The sequence below is a fragment of the Mirounga leonina genome, unplaced genomic scaffold (genome assembly GCF_011800145.1).
Source record: "Mirounga leonina isolate KUSES-001 unplaced genomic scaffold, KU_Mleo_1.0 Mir_170, whole genome shotgun sequence".
Lineage (NCBI taxonomy): Eukaryota > Metazoa > Chordata > Mammalia > Carnivora > Phocidae > Mirounga > Mirounga leonina.
The window spans coordinates 10,438,698-10,454,476 of NW_023270433.1; the positions used below are offsets into that span (position 1 = coordinate 10,438,698).

The 15,779-nt window shown below is 46.2% G+C and overlaps 1 protein-coding gene across 3 annotated transcripts in view; it reads left to right on the forward strand.

The window, feature by feature from the left end:
• The window catches only part of NR6A1 (nuclear receptor subfamily 6 group A member 1), a 228,664-nt gene extending 216,938 nt beyond the window's left edge, over nucleotides 1-11,726 (forward strand). The window contains exons 8-10 of one of the 3 annotated variants that reach the window (XM_035015828.1): nucleotides 2,613-2,734; nucleotides 4,566-4,718; nucleotides 6,456-6,700. In XM_035015828.1, coding sequence (XP_034871719.1) covers nucleotides 2,613-2,734; nucleotides 4,566-4,718; nucleotides 6,456-6,544 — 364 coding nt within the window. In that variant the 3' untranslated portion in view covers nucleotides 6,545-6,700. Of the gene's footprint in view, nucleotides 1-2,612; nucleotides 2,735-4,565 lie in introns of all 3 variants that reach the window. The other 2 variants (XM_035015829.1, XM_035015830.1) reach the window with 2 other exon arrangements.
• The last annotated feature ends 4,053 nt before the right edge of the window (nucleotides 11,727-15,779 follow it).

The following is a 15,779-nucleotide window of genomic DNA, read 5'->3' on the forward strand; positions in this document are numbered from 1 at the left end:
GGGGCAAGCGGTTGCTGATTAAGGGAGAGAACGTTATCTTTGTTTGCTACACTGCTCGGCCACAGACAGATGCTGGCATTGCCGCTCTGCCTGCGTCCTCCTTTTTGATGCTGTACCCCATTTCCTCCCCACACCACCCCTCCAGGCAGATACTAGAGGGAATTCTCAGTCAAGACCTTTTTCCTCTCAAGAACAGAAGTAGCCATCAGAGTCCTGTGATGAGTGCTCTTCACTCCCAGGCCCACTGCCTCCCGCATGTCTCAGCATTGTGGAGGCACTGTAGCAAACCCTACACCCGACTGAGTTGGGCCCTGGGCTGAGTTGCTGTGGGAACACAGAGCTCCTGAGGTCCCCTGTGGTGGCATGAGGTAGCCTTTCCCAGTTACCAGTTAAGAACAAGATAGGGAGTAGACACTGTAGTGCTGAGAAAGCAAGAGGCTTGGAATTAGAAAACCTGGGTTTAAACTTTGGCCCCACCCCACCGCCACTTATTTGCTATGCAACTTTGGGGTAGGCAAGATGCTCTTCTTTTGCTTCCTCATCCCTAATGTGCAGTGATCTTACTTATCTCACAGGTTGCCAGGAAGGTAAAATGTAAGAATGCAGTAGGGGCACAGTAAATAACCTCCCTGAGCTTTGTTTCCACATGTGAACGAAGAGGGCTCTAATACCAATTTTGTAGATTTATTGGGAGTATCCTGTGAAATAATACGTGTTGAATATTTAACAAAGTAACTGGCAAGTAGCAAACACTCAACAAAGGATAGAATGGTAGATAAGGTTAGTATAGTAGTTATTCAGTATAAATTTGTCTATCAGCCAGTTTGGGGAAGTATTAATAAAGTTGTAAAAGCCATTGAGCCAGGTACAGAGAGAAATCGAGTCAGCCCTCATTGTTCACATCAGCGAATGGAGGAAAGAAGCCCCAGGCCATGATGGGGCTTTGAGGCAAAGGGGTCAGGCTCTAGCGATGGGTAGCTGCTCCTGTAGCTCCCCCTGGTGCTTGAGAAGTGCAGATGCCACAGATGCCTCTGGCCCCAATCAGAGCGAGGCTTTCCCCCCAGGAAGAGAAAATGTGCTGCTTGCCCAGAGGCCAAGCCTTTGCAAAGCCTTCAGAGTCAACGCAGAAGGCAGTAGAGCCCAGACAGCAGTAGTCCGTCCCTAGGTGTTCAGGACCCTACCCAGATAGGGACTTCTTGCCTGGCATAGGGCTGCAGTACTCAGATCTGAACATGTCACCGGGAAGTAGTCCCAGAGCTGAGCATCTTCTCTCCTTGACTGAGCTGTATCTAAGGCCTACCTGGAACTCTCCTTAGCCCACTCCTAGAAGGGGACTGAGCCTGACCCCAGCTATTATAAACGCTTGCTTCCCCATTGAGCTTTTTTTTTTTTTTAAAGATTTTATTTATTTATTTGAGAGAGAGAATGAGATAGAGCATGAGAAGGGGGAGGGCCAGAGGGAGAAGCAGGCTCCCCGCCGAGCAGGGAGCCCGATGCGGGACTCGATCCCGGGACTCCAGGATCATGACCTGAGCCGAAGGCAGTCGCTTAACCAACTGAGCCACCCAGGCGCCCCTCCCCATTGAGCTTTTTAAAGCCTTCTTGGTTTGGTGATATCTCCACCTCTGGTATGGAGGTATTCCCCACTGTGACCCAGAGTATTAGTCCCCTAACCTGGGGCTCCTTTTTCTGAAACTTGGTCTTTCCCCAAGGAGCTTACTTCTAATCCAAAGAAAGAAGCATGGTCCGCATTGAGTCTTATCTGCTACAGTATAATAATGCCCTTAGATATCGGGAAAACCAAGGGCTTGGGAAGTTAGCCTAGGTTCCAAGTTCTAGCTCTGCCACCAACTAGCTGTGTGCTTGTGGACCAGTCCCCTCTGCTCTTTAAACTTCAGTTTCTCATCTATACAGTGGTAATGATAATCTCACATAGCCCATAGAGCTGAGAAAATTAAATGAGAAAATGCACATAAAGTGCCCAGCACGGAGACTGGCATGGCATGGAGGTTCAGTTAATGTTTCCCTTCCTCCCTAGCTAAAGTCAGGGATGCCAGTAAAATTTCTCATTGTGCATAACCTCAGCCCTGCTGGAAACAGTAAACCTAAAAAATATAATCATCAGCTTTTTCTTCACCATGGCAGAGGCTCAGAGTCACCATGGCAGCTGACATTGATACTGGAGACTGCATCTCAACAATAGCAGTATCTTAATAATGTCATATTTTTCCACATTTACATTTCAGACCGCCTTTGGCCCTTGTTACCCCAAGCAGGCAAGCATTATTATTTTACAAAAGAGATCACCTCAAAGCTAGAGGGGTCAAATGATTTTCCCAAGGTCTTATAGCTTTCATATGTTGGAGCTGGATTTGAACTTAGATTTTATTGACCCCACCTGACCTTAGAAAAAGCAGCTTGTGTGAGCTGCCTTGCCTCTAGATAAACCATGGATCTACCTGTCCTTCATAATGGTTCTGGATTCCATTTCCCCCAAGCTCAGGCTCGTTTCTATCTTAGATGCCTTAAAGAGCTGTAGGAGATCTCTGTCTCTTCCCTTCTTTAACCTCCACTGGTGTCAGAGCCCACTCACACCTCTGTCTGTTCCCCAGATTTAGTGATGAAGGGATGGAGGTGATCGAGCGGCTCATCTACCTGTATCACAAGTTCCATCAGTTAAAGGTCAGCAATGAGGAGTATGCTTGCATGAAAGCAATTAACTTCTTAAATCAAGGTAAGTAGCTGGAGGTGAGAAAAGGGGATTTTTTTTTTTTTTGCCGGAGAGCAATTTCCCTCATGTTTCACACCCCACCTCCCACCCCTTTGCCCTCAGGACTGTCGCACAGATTGCACAGAATCTGTCACACCATGTGGGTACCAATCCTAGAAGGCCTATGCTGTCCTCAGCCTGCCCCTCTGTAGCGCAGGGCATGCTTTGGATTTTTTTCTTCAAACCTAAATGCCACAGTCTCTATAACTCATAGAGAAAGGAAGAGGATTCGCTTTGTTTAGTCAGTTTTAATGCATTTAAACACAGACACCAAGGACAGTACATGCGTCATTTAAAATATGTACCAAGTTTACCAGTGGCTGAAGAAGAGCAGGGTGACTGATGAAACTATTGGAGATAAGACATCTATGACAGGCTGGCAGTGGTTCTGACGGCCTCTACAGGGCAGAGTGGGGGGTATACAAAAACTCACACAATGTGGGGCGCCTGGGTGGCTCAGTCATTAAGTGTCTGCCTTCGGCTCAGGTCATGATCCCAGGGTCCTGGGATCAAGCCCCGCATCGGGCTCCCCGCCCGGCGGGAAGCCTGATTCTCCCTCTCCCCCTCCCCCTGCTTGTGTTCCCTCTCTCACTATATCTCTCTGTCAAATAAATAAATAAAATATTTTTTAAAAAAACACCTCACACAACATGTATTGAGCATGGCTTTTAATTAGAAGAGTGCTAGATGTGGTTTATGTGGAATATTACCTGCAAAGTGGTGCTTGGTAGCTGCTAGTTACTGGAGTATGGAGAATTTATATTCTCTTTTTTCCAAAGTAGCATATGAGTGCTCTGTTCTCACAGTGGAACTGGGGTGTCTTGCTTCCTGTGACATTGAAATTGCTCTGTTACTGTATTCAGTTTCCTAGTTCAGAGACTTCTGAGCCCCTCCTCTTTGACTACTCTTCCTGCTGCTTCTCCACTATTCATTCATCTTCTCCATTTATCTGCTGTTCCATGTGCCTCCTCTAGATTAGGCACTGTGTTGAACATTAAAGACATTAAATAAAATAGATCCCAGGTCCCTGGCTTCAAGATGTACACACTCTAATGGCACTTGACACATTACTGGAACCTCAGATTGGGGGGGGAGCAGCAGCAGCTACTTGGAGGAGAAATCTGAGCTGGGCCTCCAAGGCTGGGTAAGATCTATATAGAGAATATTTATATCCTATTTTATATATAAATTATATAGGTAAGTTATATTCTATGTATAAAAAGGAGTTGGTATGTGCATGTATATATATACACACATATGCATTATATATATACACATATACATTTATATATAAATAAATGAGAGAGAGAGAAATCTATATAGAAAAAAGCTAGAGTGACAACCCAGGTAGAATAGTATGAGCAAAAGCACATAGGAGACCATGTGTGAGTGTGTGTAGGTATCAGCAAGCTTTCTGATTGGCTCCAGCAAAGGGCCAGTTTAAAGATACTGTGAAGGATACATTGTGAAAGGTAGGTTACTCAGTCAGTTGTTCACCATCAACTGGTGCCTGTTTTGTGTCAAGCCCTGTGCTGGGAGCTGTGTAGGAAGTTGAGAAAGATACAGCCTAACGCTCAAGTGTCTCAGTTGAGTGACTATCCTTTATAATCTTTTTCCCTCTTTGTCTGATTTCTCTTCCCTTATCCAGAGTTTTGTTCCCCCATGATAGAAAGAGAAAAGATCTCCTGTTGTGACAATGTTGTATAACTTTTAATCGAAAGATGCACATATTCAAGGAGCTGGTGTTTCTTCCACAGTAGAAAGCCCCTCCTTTTCCTGTGTGTTTTTTTCACAGATATCAGGGGTCTGACCAGTGCCTCACAGCTGGAACAGTTGAACAAGCGATATTGGTACATTTGTCAGGATTTCACTGAATATAAATATACACATCAGCCGAACCGCTTTCCTGACCTCATGATGTGCTTACCTGAGATTCGCTATATTGCAGGTAACATTCTTGGTCCTGGGCTTCCAAACCTTCCTTGCTTCTCTTGGCTTGTGAAAGAAATGAGACAAGTAGTATTTTCAGGATGCTCATTCCAGGCTTATCACCAACTGCATAAAAGAACTACGACCATTGCCCTCAGAAAAGTTACATTATAATGAGAAGTTTGTGTTTTCTTTGTAGGGAAGAGAGTCTAACATTTCCTGAGTGCCTATCATGGGCAAGGTGCTTTGTGGCTTTATGTTGTTTAATCTCAGAACAAACTCTGCAAGGCTGGTTGTTGGTGATATTTATGGTCCTTCTATGGATGGGGAAACAGGCTCAGAGTTTCTCAAATTAACTTAATTTCCTGAATATATACCTTAAAAGTGTGTATTTTATGCTATGTGAATTAATTATATCTCAATTTTTAAAATTAACTTCATTTCATAGAATTTCTTACAGATTTTTGGACATCATTCATTTAAAGCAATATCTTTAAAATAATTCTCAAGAATCCTGCCTTTGCAAAGGAAGTTTTGTTGTTACTGCTTTGTAGTCTTGACCCCCTTCTGAGCTTCTTGACATTTAAATAGGTCCGTTCCAGTATGAAATCCTGGGTTTTGTTGTTCTTGTTATTTTAGTTCTTCTGGTAAAGATTCTTGTATATAGTAATCCAGCACATACTGAGGGAAAACTCAGAAATGTAACCTCTAAGATAAAACTGTTCCTGTCAAATTTAGCCACCCAATTTTGAAGGAAAAAATTTTCAATCTGACAAAGGAATTTTTTTTTCTACTTTTTGGACCTAGATAGTCTTGCTGATCTGAACTGGACCTAAAATATTGGAATTTTAGGGGTGCTTTGATAGTTTATGGCTCAGCATTTCCAAATCTATGTTTTACGGAATAAGATATTAATCAGATGCTCTCTGAAATAAAGGGAAGTCAGTAGTTAATACCCCACTCTCCCCCCACAGAGCTGGATTCTCAACTCTGGCAACATTTTGAATCACCTGGGAAGCTTTTAAAAAATATCTGTGCTTTGATTGCACCTGCAGAGATTCTGATTTAATTGGTATGGAGTGGGGCCTGGGCATCAGTATTTTTTTTAAACTCCCCAGATGACTCTAAGGTACTGGCAGGGAGAAGAACGACAGCCTCAGATATTTACAAAGTATATTAGCACACTGAATGCTCTGAGAAACCTTCCAATAAAGAAACCTGTATACTTTTCTTAACCCCAAAGTTCTCAAATTTATTTGCCCCTGTGACCACCCCCTCCTTTTTTTCCCAGTACTTTTATTAATCCATTATACTATTCTAAAGAACAGAATGCTAGAGAATCTACCAGGAAAAAAAAAAAAAAGATATGTTTCTCAGGGTATTTTAGCTCTAAGAACATCTAGGAATACCTTTCTGTTTAAGTTTCCTCATCTATAAAATGGAGATAACAAGTAATATCTATTACATGGAAATACTGTGAGAATTAGATAATGCATTTAAACACTTAGCACAGAGTAAGTAGATGATAGCAATGATTATAACCTGAATCATTGCTGGACTCTCTCGGGTACCAAAATGGGTCTGGGTATCAGGATGTTAGCACAGTTTCTCTGATACCCCTGTCTTTGTGATACTCCTGGCACTGTCTCGCTCCAGTCCCTCAAAAAGGCAACATTCTCTCTTCTCCAGCCTAAGGAGGCAGACAGCTCTTCCAGTACAGCCACTACTAACTCTTCTTTTCCTGCCTTGTTACCAGGAAAGATGGTGAATGTACCCCTGGAGCAGCTGCCCCTCCTCTTTAAGGTGGTACTGCATTCCTGCAAGACAAGTGTGGGCAAGGAATGACCTGTTCCCAGCGCCCCTCCTCAGGCCAACCACAGCGCCTTGGGTGGGCAGGACAGGCTCCAGAAGAAAGAGCCAGAGAGACCAAGATGGAGGCTGTGGAGCAATGTTTCCAGTTGCCTCCATAGCAAGAAGAGTTTTTGTTTGTTTGTCTGTTTTTTTAACCTCATTTTTCTATATATTTATTTCACGACAGAGTTGAATGTATGGCCTTCAACATGATGCACATGCTTTTGTGTGAATGCAGCCGATGCATTTCCTTGCAGTTTACAGAATGTGAAGATGTTTAATGTTATAGTGTTGTCATTGTTTAGAGATAGTTCTTTTGTATTTTGAGGGAGAGGGTGGGATGGGGCTGAGATGAATATTTCCATAATGTTGACAAAGACGACTACCTCAGTGGAAAGGGAGGGGTGTGACCATCCCTACTTTTTCCACGTGTTCTCAGCAGACTCCTACATTAGTCTGTCAGAGAGCAAACTGCCTTTTTCTAGCCACAGAATTGCCAGGTAAAAGTAAAAGAGCACACCCATAAAGGGGCAAAGTGGTGTTGGGAGGTTTATTAAGCAAAGTGGGTGAAACATTGGAAACAGGGCAGGAGATGAGGATTTAGCCATCTCTTTTCTTTGGAAAGCATGATAGTTGGGGGAGTAGGGTACAGTGACCAAATCTATGTTAGATGTCCTCCCTTCAAACAACTCTTCAGGGAGAAGGGTTTCTGTTCTCACACCATGCTGTGGGCTCCCCCCACCCCCACTGTCCAAACCACCACTATTAGTTTCTGCCACTGTCAGCTTTTTATCCATACATGGTCCTGGCAGTAAGTTAATTCTTGGGACTTGTCTACCAGCTCCCTTGGAGCTTGCAGCTACCTAGTGTCTTTACCTGGATCTACCAAGGTCTACCTTCCTGAGACTCCTTGCCTCTCTCCTATAAATTTGACTTCCTATTGGCCCTTTGAAAAAACAACTGAACAGAATGTCATGCTCTGAATCCTGGTGCCCACTACTGATTTATTCTCCTTTCACCTTGCTTTTTTCAAAGGTTAGTGGGACAAAGGCCAGACTGCTAAAAGAATAAACAATCTTCCTTTCCCTGTTCCTCCCCTCACCCCATCCTGTCTCATTCTCAGGACTGAATCCAAAACCTGCAGTCTTTCATACAGTGGGAAAGACCATTCACCCATCAGCTGAACAGAAGTTTTGCCCCTTCATTCTCCTCCCAAGTTCTCCTAATCTCTCCACAATGAGACCAGGTTTCCTTAAAACAGAAGGCCCAAGTACCGGAGGAGTGGCCCACCTGCCCGTTAGATTATCAGTGGCCTGGCTGACAAAGGCCTGGAGGGCTGGAGTCCAAAGCACCTGGAAGGGGAGGGGGGCCTGAAACTACCTCATGTTCCTAAGGGCCTGGCTGCCCCCCTCTGCAGATACAGCCTGGACCTCCTATTCTTTCACTACCTACCCTACGTAGTTCTGGGAAGTATTCCTTACCCTCTTGGCTTTGGCCGGTGGCCACACCATGTCTGTCTTAGAACTCTTTCAGGTGCTTTTCCTTTCTCTGCCTTACTATAGCAATTGTCCTTGCCCATACCCAGGTACCTCCCACAGCCAATGCAGCAGATAGACCACTTTAGCTGGGTGCCTCCCTGGGTGGACTTGAGGGGCCTACAGCATTTTGTTTTGCCTGTTTAGTCAAAGGCCGTTTGCTCTCTTCCAACCCGGCCTAGCAAATTTACCTAGTGGGCCACCACATTGTGTGCATACCAGGTAGTCTGTGTCGGATTATAATTTTTTCTTTCCAGTGAAATGTTACGGGTACCAGCAGACTGATGACTTTGTCCCTTGATGGGTCTAAAACTCAGAGCATTACTCCTTAATGCCATTTCCCCAGCTGCTCTGAGAAAGAAAAAAGAGACATGTTCCTCAGGAAAAGCTCCAGCCAGAATGTTTTTCACATGTTGATGGGAAGATTTTTGTGTGTGTATCTGTTTATTTCTAAGTTCACAATATTTTTGTTTCCCTGAATTTTTTATTTAACCAACCAGATCACATTCTTTGGCTACAGGTCAGACTCCGAGCTGCTTTCCTCAAGATAGGGGAGGAGACACATATCAGAGTCCCCTTCTCCAAGATTGCTCCTGTGTGCAGTATCTTTCTTTGCTTAGACCTCCATCTGTCAGGTTATTATTATTTTTTGAAATTGCTTTTCTCTTAAATTAAGCATTTTCCTGGTTGTGTTGGGTATCAAAGGACATTGTTCTCTGACAGGACAAGAACATGTCTCTCCAATAATGCAGCATTAAACAGAGCAAGTTGTTAATTTGTGGAGTGGGGGAAAGGTTCTGCAAGTTGCCATTGTACAAATCCATTTTTACAAATGTTTGCAGCAGATTCCACAGAACAAAGAGCCCATTCTTTGCCAAGAGCCCTGCAGAATCTCTGAGCCAAGTGGCCGTGTGTTCCAAGCCGGAGCCTGACCTGTGGACAGCCTTTAATGTCTTCTGCACCCAGTCCTTTTATGACGTGGGCTTTTTTTAAACAGGGTAAAGTGAATGTGTTGCATTGCAAACTCAGGTATTATGAGGAGAAGGTAGGAGTGTAGCTAGCAGTGTGGAGACATTAGGTCAGCCACTAGATGTATTTGTGAATTTGGTTTGAAGGACACAGAGAAAGGTTGGAGGGGGAGGTTTGGTGTGTTTGTTTTTTGCCTTTCTTCCCATAATGTTTGGTTAACAGGTAGCCTTTTTGCTAGTGGAAGAAGAAAAAAGTTGTGCATGTTGTCTCTAATTCCCCTCTCTTCTGTCCTCTCTCTGATCCCCTGCTACCAACAGCGCTCACTTTGAGTGAGAGTTTTTCCACCATAAAAATATAACCCTGAAAGCTGTGTGGGAAAGGAGAATCCTACCTCCTTGCACTGCATTGAAACACACAGGCTTTTCCTTTCCTTTCCCTTTAAATGTTTTCTTGACCCAAGACAAAAGTTTGGAATCTTGGAACTTCACCTACAACTTACGTTCTCTGGCTCCTTTGTAGAATTTTGGAGTCTTTTACAAGGTTCGGTGGTCTTGCCCTTAGTCTGAAGAAACTCCCCAGAACCTGTCTCAAAGCACTCCACCTGGCTCAGAGGACACCCAGCCCCATGCTTAACACATAATTGAGGTGGGAGAACCTCCAGGGATAGAAGGCAGCATGCAGGAACCTCCTTGTCTTGTTCCCCAGAACCAGAGGATGGATAGAGGGAATCTAAGGGTCTCCACAGTGTTGCTGACAGTCACCTGCTCCACATTGACCTGCCTCTCCCCAGCCACCCCTTTTCAGGGAATGTGAGTACCTGCCATGGCCAATATGTTACCAGGTCCTTAAAACTGTGGGCTCTCTGAGCTGCCTTGCTCTGCTCCCCATTTCCTACCTTTGTTTATTCTTGATTTCCTGGGGAATGGGACAGATGGAGACAGATGGACAAACCCAGCATGGGCAACATCTAAGCCATGCCCAAGGTTGGCCAAAGTAAGGGGACCCTGGCCTCCCAAGGGCAGGAAGTTGAGCAGTGATTCCAAGTCTTTAGCTCTGGGCCCCTGGTCTATGTCTTTTTCCTTGTTGCTTTTTAAAATTTTGCAATTATTTTCAGAAATCCAGTCTTTTAGATTCAGCTCTTTTATTAAACTTTAAATTTTTCTTTATTGATTTTTTAAACAAACAAACAAAAAAAACTAAACAAAAACACCACTGCTCTTACTTTCCCCAGTTTAATCCATGAGAATCCCCTATATTCCCCTCTGCCTTTGCAGTTGATCATTCCTCCCTTTTTTCTCAGCTCGAAGCATCTATGGCCAGTGTCTGTGAAATGATGTTTTATCTGTGTCTCAGGATGAGAAACGGCAATCATTCCACCAGGTGCTGGAAACTGATGAGCCTCGAGGCAAGGGTTTCTAGGGCCACAGCTCAGGGATGTGTATTTAATTACAGGGTCCCCAGAAACCCCTCTCTTGGCTGCCACAAGCAGCAGCTTCTTTTTTGGGCTTGAGAACTGGACCTGGACTGTTTGTTCAGAGGCAGGAGCCCAGAGAACATGCCGAGTCGAGGAGCACGCTGGGGCTTCCTTCTTGGCTAGACCTGGGCTACCTTGAAACTTGAAGACTTCTGGCTCTCCTGCGACATGAGCCACAGTGGCCCTGCCTCTACCAGCTCATAAAATGCCTGGTCGCTCTGCCCACTCCAGTGCCCGTCTGGCCTCCCTCTTCTGGGCCTGCAGCCCTAAATGGAGCACAGCCTGCTCAGGAGTCAGTTGCGGGCTCGAGGGGAAGATGTGCGTTAGGCCAGAGGTTGCTCCACGCCCAAGAAAAAAGTTGTGTTACTGGTGGGGGCTAGTCTTCCAAATCCTGGAGCCAGCCCTGCCAGCCAAAGGATCATTTTTGCCCTTTGGTGACCACTTTTTTTTTCTTTCTCTGAAATGTCTTATAATAGGTAATAATGTTGTTGACTCAAATTTCCATGAAAAATAAATAAATAAAACTACCTCTTGAGTGACATCCTGATCGATTCCTCTCTGAGGAATCCTGTGGGAAAAGAAAACTTTAGCTCCTGCTCTGTTTACATGTTTCTGTCGGGAAAGAAACTCTGCCTGCCCTGGGGTGTTGGTGTTTTTGTCTGTGTTGCCATCCCAGGCTTGCGATAGGGGCTTGTGGCTGCATTGTGATGTCTGGGCCATGTCTGGGGAGTCCCAGCCACCTGCCCAGCCATGGACTAGCCACCTCCTTGAAGAGGCCACCATTTCTTTCCTGTGAGCCAAGGCACAGGGAGCACCACCTCTCACAACCCCACCTTCAGGGGCTGTGGTGGCACATGAATCAGTGAGCATATCCTTGGGCTACCTATGCTAGGCCCGCTTGCACCCACAGTCCAGTGTAGGAATCGCGTAAATGGGATGTCTCTGAGCCCTTGTCCCCAAAGGGCCGGCCAAGGGCTGCCCGCCAGCCTGGCTCCATCAACCCTGCATGACCAAATAATAGTTGGTGGGCTCTGCAGGCTGCCCAGGCCCTCGGCTACCTCCCCCCCTGCCAGCCGGCAAGGGATGGGCCCTTTGCTGTGAATTGACTACCTGTGGAAATGTGACCAAGTAGTGTGAAATGCATGTTTAGCGAATGTTAGGTACTGTATTTGAACCAATAAATGTGAATCCTTCTGTACATGTCCTCTGTCTGTGAAGCTTGTCTTGGGTTCTAGGGAGGGACAATGGGGTGTCCTAAGGAGCTGGCTGGTGTCTCCAGACCTGTTGGTCCTGCTTGTAGCTCACACCCACACCGTTCCTATTGCTGAGGGTCTGACAGAGGGCTCTCTCTCAGGGCTGCTTGAATCAGTGAACCAGTACTGAATAAGGTGTCTGCTCTGTGTGCCAGGTATTGTGTTGGGACTTTTCACAAACCTGAACCTCCTTGAACTTCAAAGATTATTACCTCTATTTTATTGAAGTGAGGTGAAGGGACTCATTCAAGGTCTCCCAGTTAGAAAGTTGCACAACTAGAGGAACTTAGTCTGGTGGGGGAGGCAAACACAGACCTTTGTGGTACAGTGGGACTGAGCTGTCATTAAGGACGAGGTTGTAAGGATCTAGAGGAGGGAGCTGCTTGTTCTACTCAGGAAGTGCTTCACAGGTGAGCACTGAAGGCGGCTCTTGAAGAAAGGCACTAGACAGAGGAGGCTAGACCGGGGAGAGGCGAGAGGGATCAACAACACATTTGAAGGCCCATCTGGCTATGAATCAGAAACATGGAATATTCAGGTATAACAAGGGACTGCCACGGCAAGAATGGTGGCAGATGGAAGGGATAGCAAGACTTGAGGTTGGAGAAGCACTTGGGGACCTTGGATGCCACGTTCAGAAGTTTAGGAAGGAAAGCCATCTGCTAAGTCTCCAGAAAGAGAGCTACATCTCCGTGACAGCGGTGTGCTGCTGGTGGCCTGCCCATTCTGTCACTATGGTCCAGCCGATTAATACCTGTCTTTCCAGGAAACAGATGAGGTTTTCTAGAGCTGAGAAAATGGAGGCTCTGATAGATCAAGGGATGTGTCTGAAGTCACACAGGAAGTGTCAGAGTTAAGACTTGAACCCAGATCCACCCAATTTCAAAGCCCAGCCGCCCTGTAATCCTGCTGTTCATACGATCAGAGAAGCGGCAGAATTTGGGTTGAGGGTTATATGAAGACAGGAAAGATGAAGCCTTCTCAGTTTGAAACCATAAAGGCTGAGGAGAGTCTGATCAAAGTCTATTAAATCCCCATGTATGGAATGAGGGGAAGCCCAGCTGCCTCCCCACACCTCAGCCTCCTCTAGCACAAGGGACCAGAGAGCCCTTGAGGTTTGAAAGAGATGGCTTTAGAACAAAGGAAACACTGCAGAACTAATTAATAGACTCTTCCTTGCCCCACAAGAGGGGACAGATAAGACACAGAGGTGTAAGGAGGAGAAGAAACACATTTGCTGAACGCCTCGTGAGTGCCAGGCCCTATGATTTGGCACTAAATTTACATGCATTGTCTCCTGTCATCCTCGTAACCGTTTTACAAGGTTCAGGTCTCAGCCCCATTTTACACATAAGCAAATTGAGGCCCAAAGAAATTAAGCTGTTTGCCTAAGATGACACATGAGTAAGTGGCAGAATTTGCTTTTGAATCCAGGTCTATCTGATACCAAAGTTACAATGGGCTTCCTCCCTGCTCTGCCTGGGAGCAGTTCAGTAGTGCTGAATATGAATGTCTGGAGTTTGTAACAAAACTCAGTAATGGCCTTTGGTTGAACTTCTTGCTATTAGCAAAACAAAACTATTAAACTAATAAAGGATTAATTTCTGTAAGAGGTGACTGAATAGACCCAACCAAATTCATCTGAAAAGTGGTGCTATCCCAAAAATACATAGAATGCTATAGACACCAAATCTGTGGTTTCTCAACATAGACAACCTAACAAGATGGCTTCATGGAAAAAGTAGGAATTCCATTGCCAAAAATCTGGGAAACACTGGACTCCCTCTACCCTCCTCTTACTGCTTCCCAACGTTTGTTGGCATATTAAAGGCTCTGAGAAGTCTTGCCTGAAGAAAACTAATTCTGTCTAGTCTAGGGCCTACCAAAAAAGTGTTTAGGCATGGAACACTTTTTTCTTCCTGTTAAAATTCCGTTGGGAGAGTGTTCTGTGGAATAAAATTTAGAACACTGCTCTAAATTTATGAATTGGTACTGAACTAATGCTGAGCTTTTGATTTCCTTGAGTGCCAGGCAATAATCTGAAAGAACAGTGAACATATATGGAGCAATGCAAAGCACAGTACTAAGCGTTTTACATGCATTACATTACTGTTTCCTCCAAGCCACCCTATGAAGTTGATGCTATAAAGATCCCATTTTACAGATAAGAAAACCGAGACCCAGAAAGGGTAAGTAATTTGCCCAAGGTTACATAACTCATATGTAACCTCAGGAATGAACATAAACAAACACTACTGAGTGCCTCCTGTTAGGATCTGTGCTGAGATCTTTATCCTTACACAACTCTCTGAGGTAAATAAGATCATCTCTATGGAACTGAAGAGGAAACAGAGCTCTGGCATATGTCAGAGCCTGAAGCCAGAAACTCCCAGAAATGAAGGCTTGCGGAGGGTGTTGGGATCGGGTTGGATGTGGCTACTGGAGCCCGCTCTCAAGGACCATTTTCCTGAGGAGATTGTGTGACAGAGGCACATCAGGAGCTCTCACCATCCGAGGTCTAATTCTAGCTCTTCCCCTTACCAGTTGTGTGTGGCCTTGACCCAGATAGATACCTCTCACTTTCCTGGTCAGATAAATGGAGATGACATGTCTTTGTCTTAGGAGTTAAGGAGAACTCACGGTGGCTGGGTCAAAGTAGGGGCTTAATTAAGTCAATCCATAAGAAAGCTGCATGAGGAGCTGCAGCCCCTGAGACCCCAATAACCAAAACCCAGCAGAGCCAGAAGCTACCTCTCTGGTTTGCCTCCCCACCAGCGTTTTAGGTCCACCACGGTAGTAATCAGTCTGTCTGAGATCCTGTGGCAAAAGTGCCCAACTGTCAGACCCAGGGCTCTTGGAGTCCTGTTCCCTTGGCAACAAGTCTCACCATGGAGACCACAGCCCCATCCTTGCCCTCCCTGCAATCTCCCTCTCCACAGACCTTCCCTGTTCAATACCTAGTCCTAGGGGAAGTGTAGGAACTGAGGAGAGCTCCAAGGAGGCCCTTCCTCAGAGTGAGGAGTTTGGGACACAGCAGGCAGACAGGCAAAAGGAACTCCCATTTTTGTGTCCGCTCTGTGCGTGGCAAGGTTCTGAGGAGTCTGCATCTTGTGGTCTCATTTAGGTTAAAAGCCCGGCACTTACCCTATCTTACATAGTGGAAACCGAGGCTCAAGGAGACTCAATGGACCAGCCCGAAGTCTCCCAGCTGGCCATTGTTGGAGCGGACACTCGAATCCAGGGTTTCTTTCTCTGCAACTCCCCACCCACAATGTCGAGGCGTGGCCGCTGCAGACTGGGAAGGGCTGGGCAGTTGGGCGAATCCCCCCCATCCCCACCCCCCACCCTAGGCCCTGGCTGTCAAGTAGCAGCCAGCAGCCCTTTGAGGCCTGGGCCGGGCCCTGCAGCAGGAGAGGAACAGCACTATTTTAAGCCAGGGCCAGCAGGCCCCATGTGGGCACAGGGAGGGTGGCCTCGGGCCCTTGGCCAGCTTCCCGGAAGTCACCATGGCCTCCCTCCTCTCCCCTGAGCAGCTTTCTGAGGCAGCCACTTCCCAACAAACAGGAAGGAGGCCCTCAGGCCAGGAGACCTCCAGCCCCAGCTCCCTCCTCCTACACCAGCCGCCCCCCCCCCCCCAGTCTTCTCTACATGGGGGAGCCCACCAGCTGCATACCCTGATCAGTGTCCCTTATCTGGGCTGACTCTCAGCGGGTGGGTGGCAGGGGAGGTTCGGGACTTCTACTTGGGCTGCCCCAGTTCACCCGTCACAGGCCTAGGGCCTCCACTTGTCCAGGCCCTTTGTCCCCTTGCCCACAGCCTTGTTTCTCACATACATTCCCACTGAAGTTGGTCACTGTAAGGCAGAGAGCAGAGCAGAGGGATCCTCAGACTTGGCCCCGCTCAAGGACCCGAGAGAGACAGACTAAGGACTGAAACAGAGAGAAACAAACTGGGACATTCCCAGAGAAAGACTGAGGCAAAAATAGTGGTAGACACAG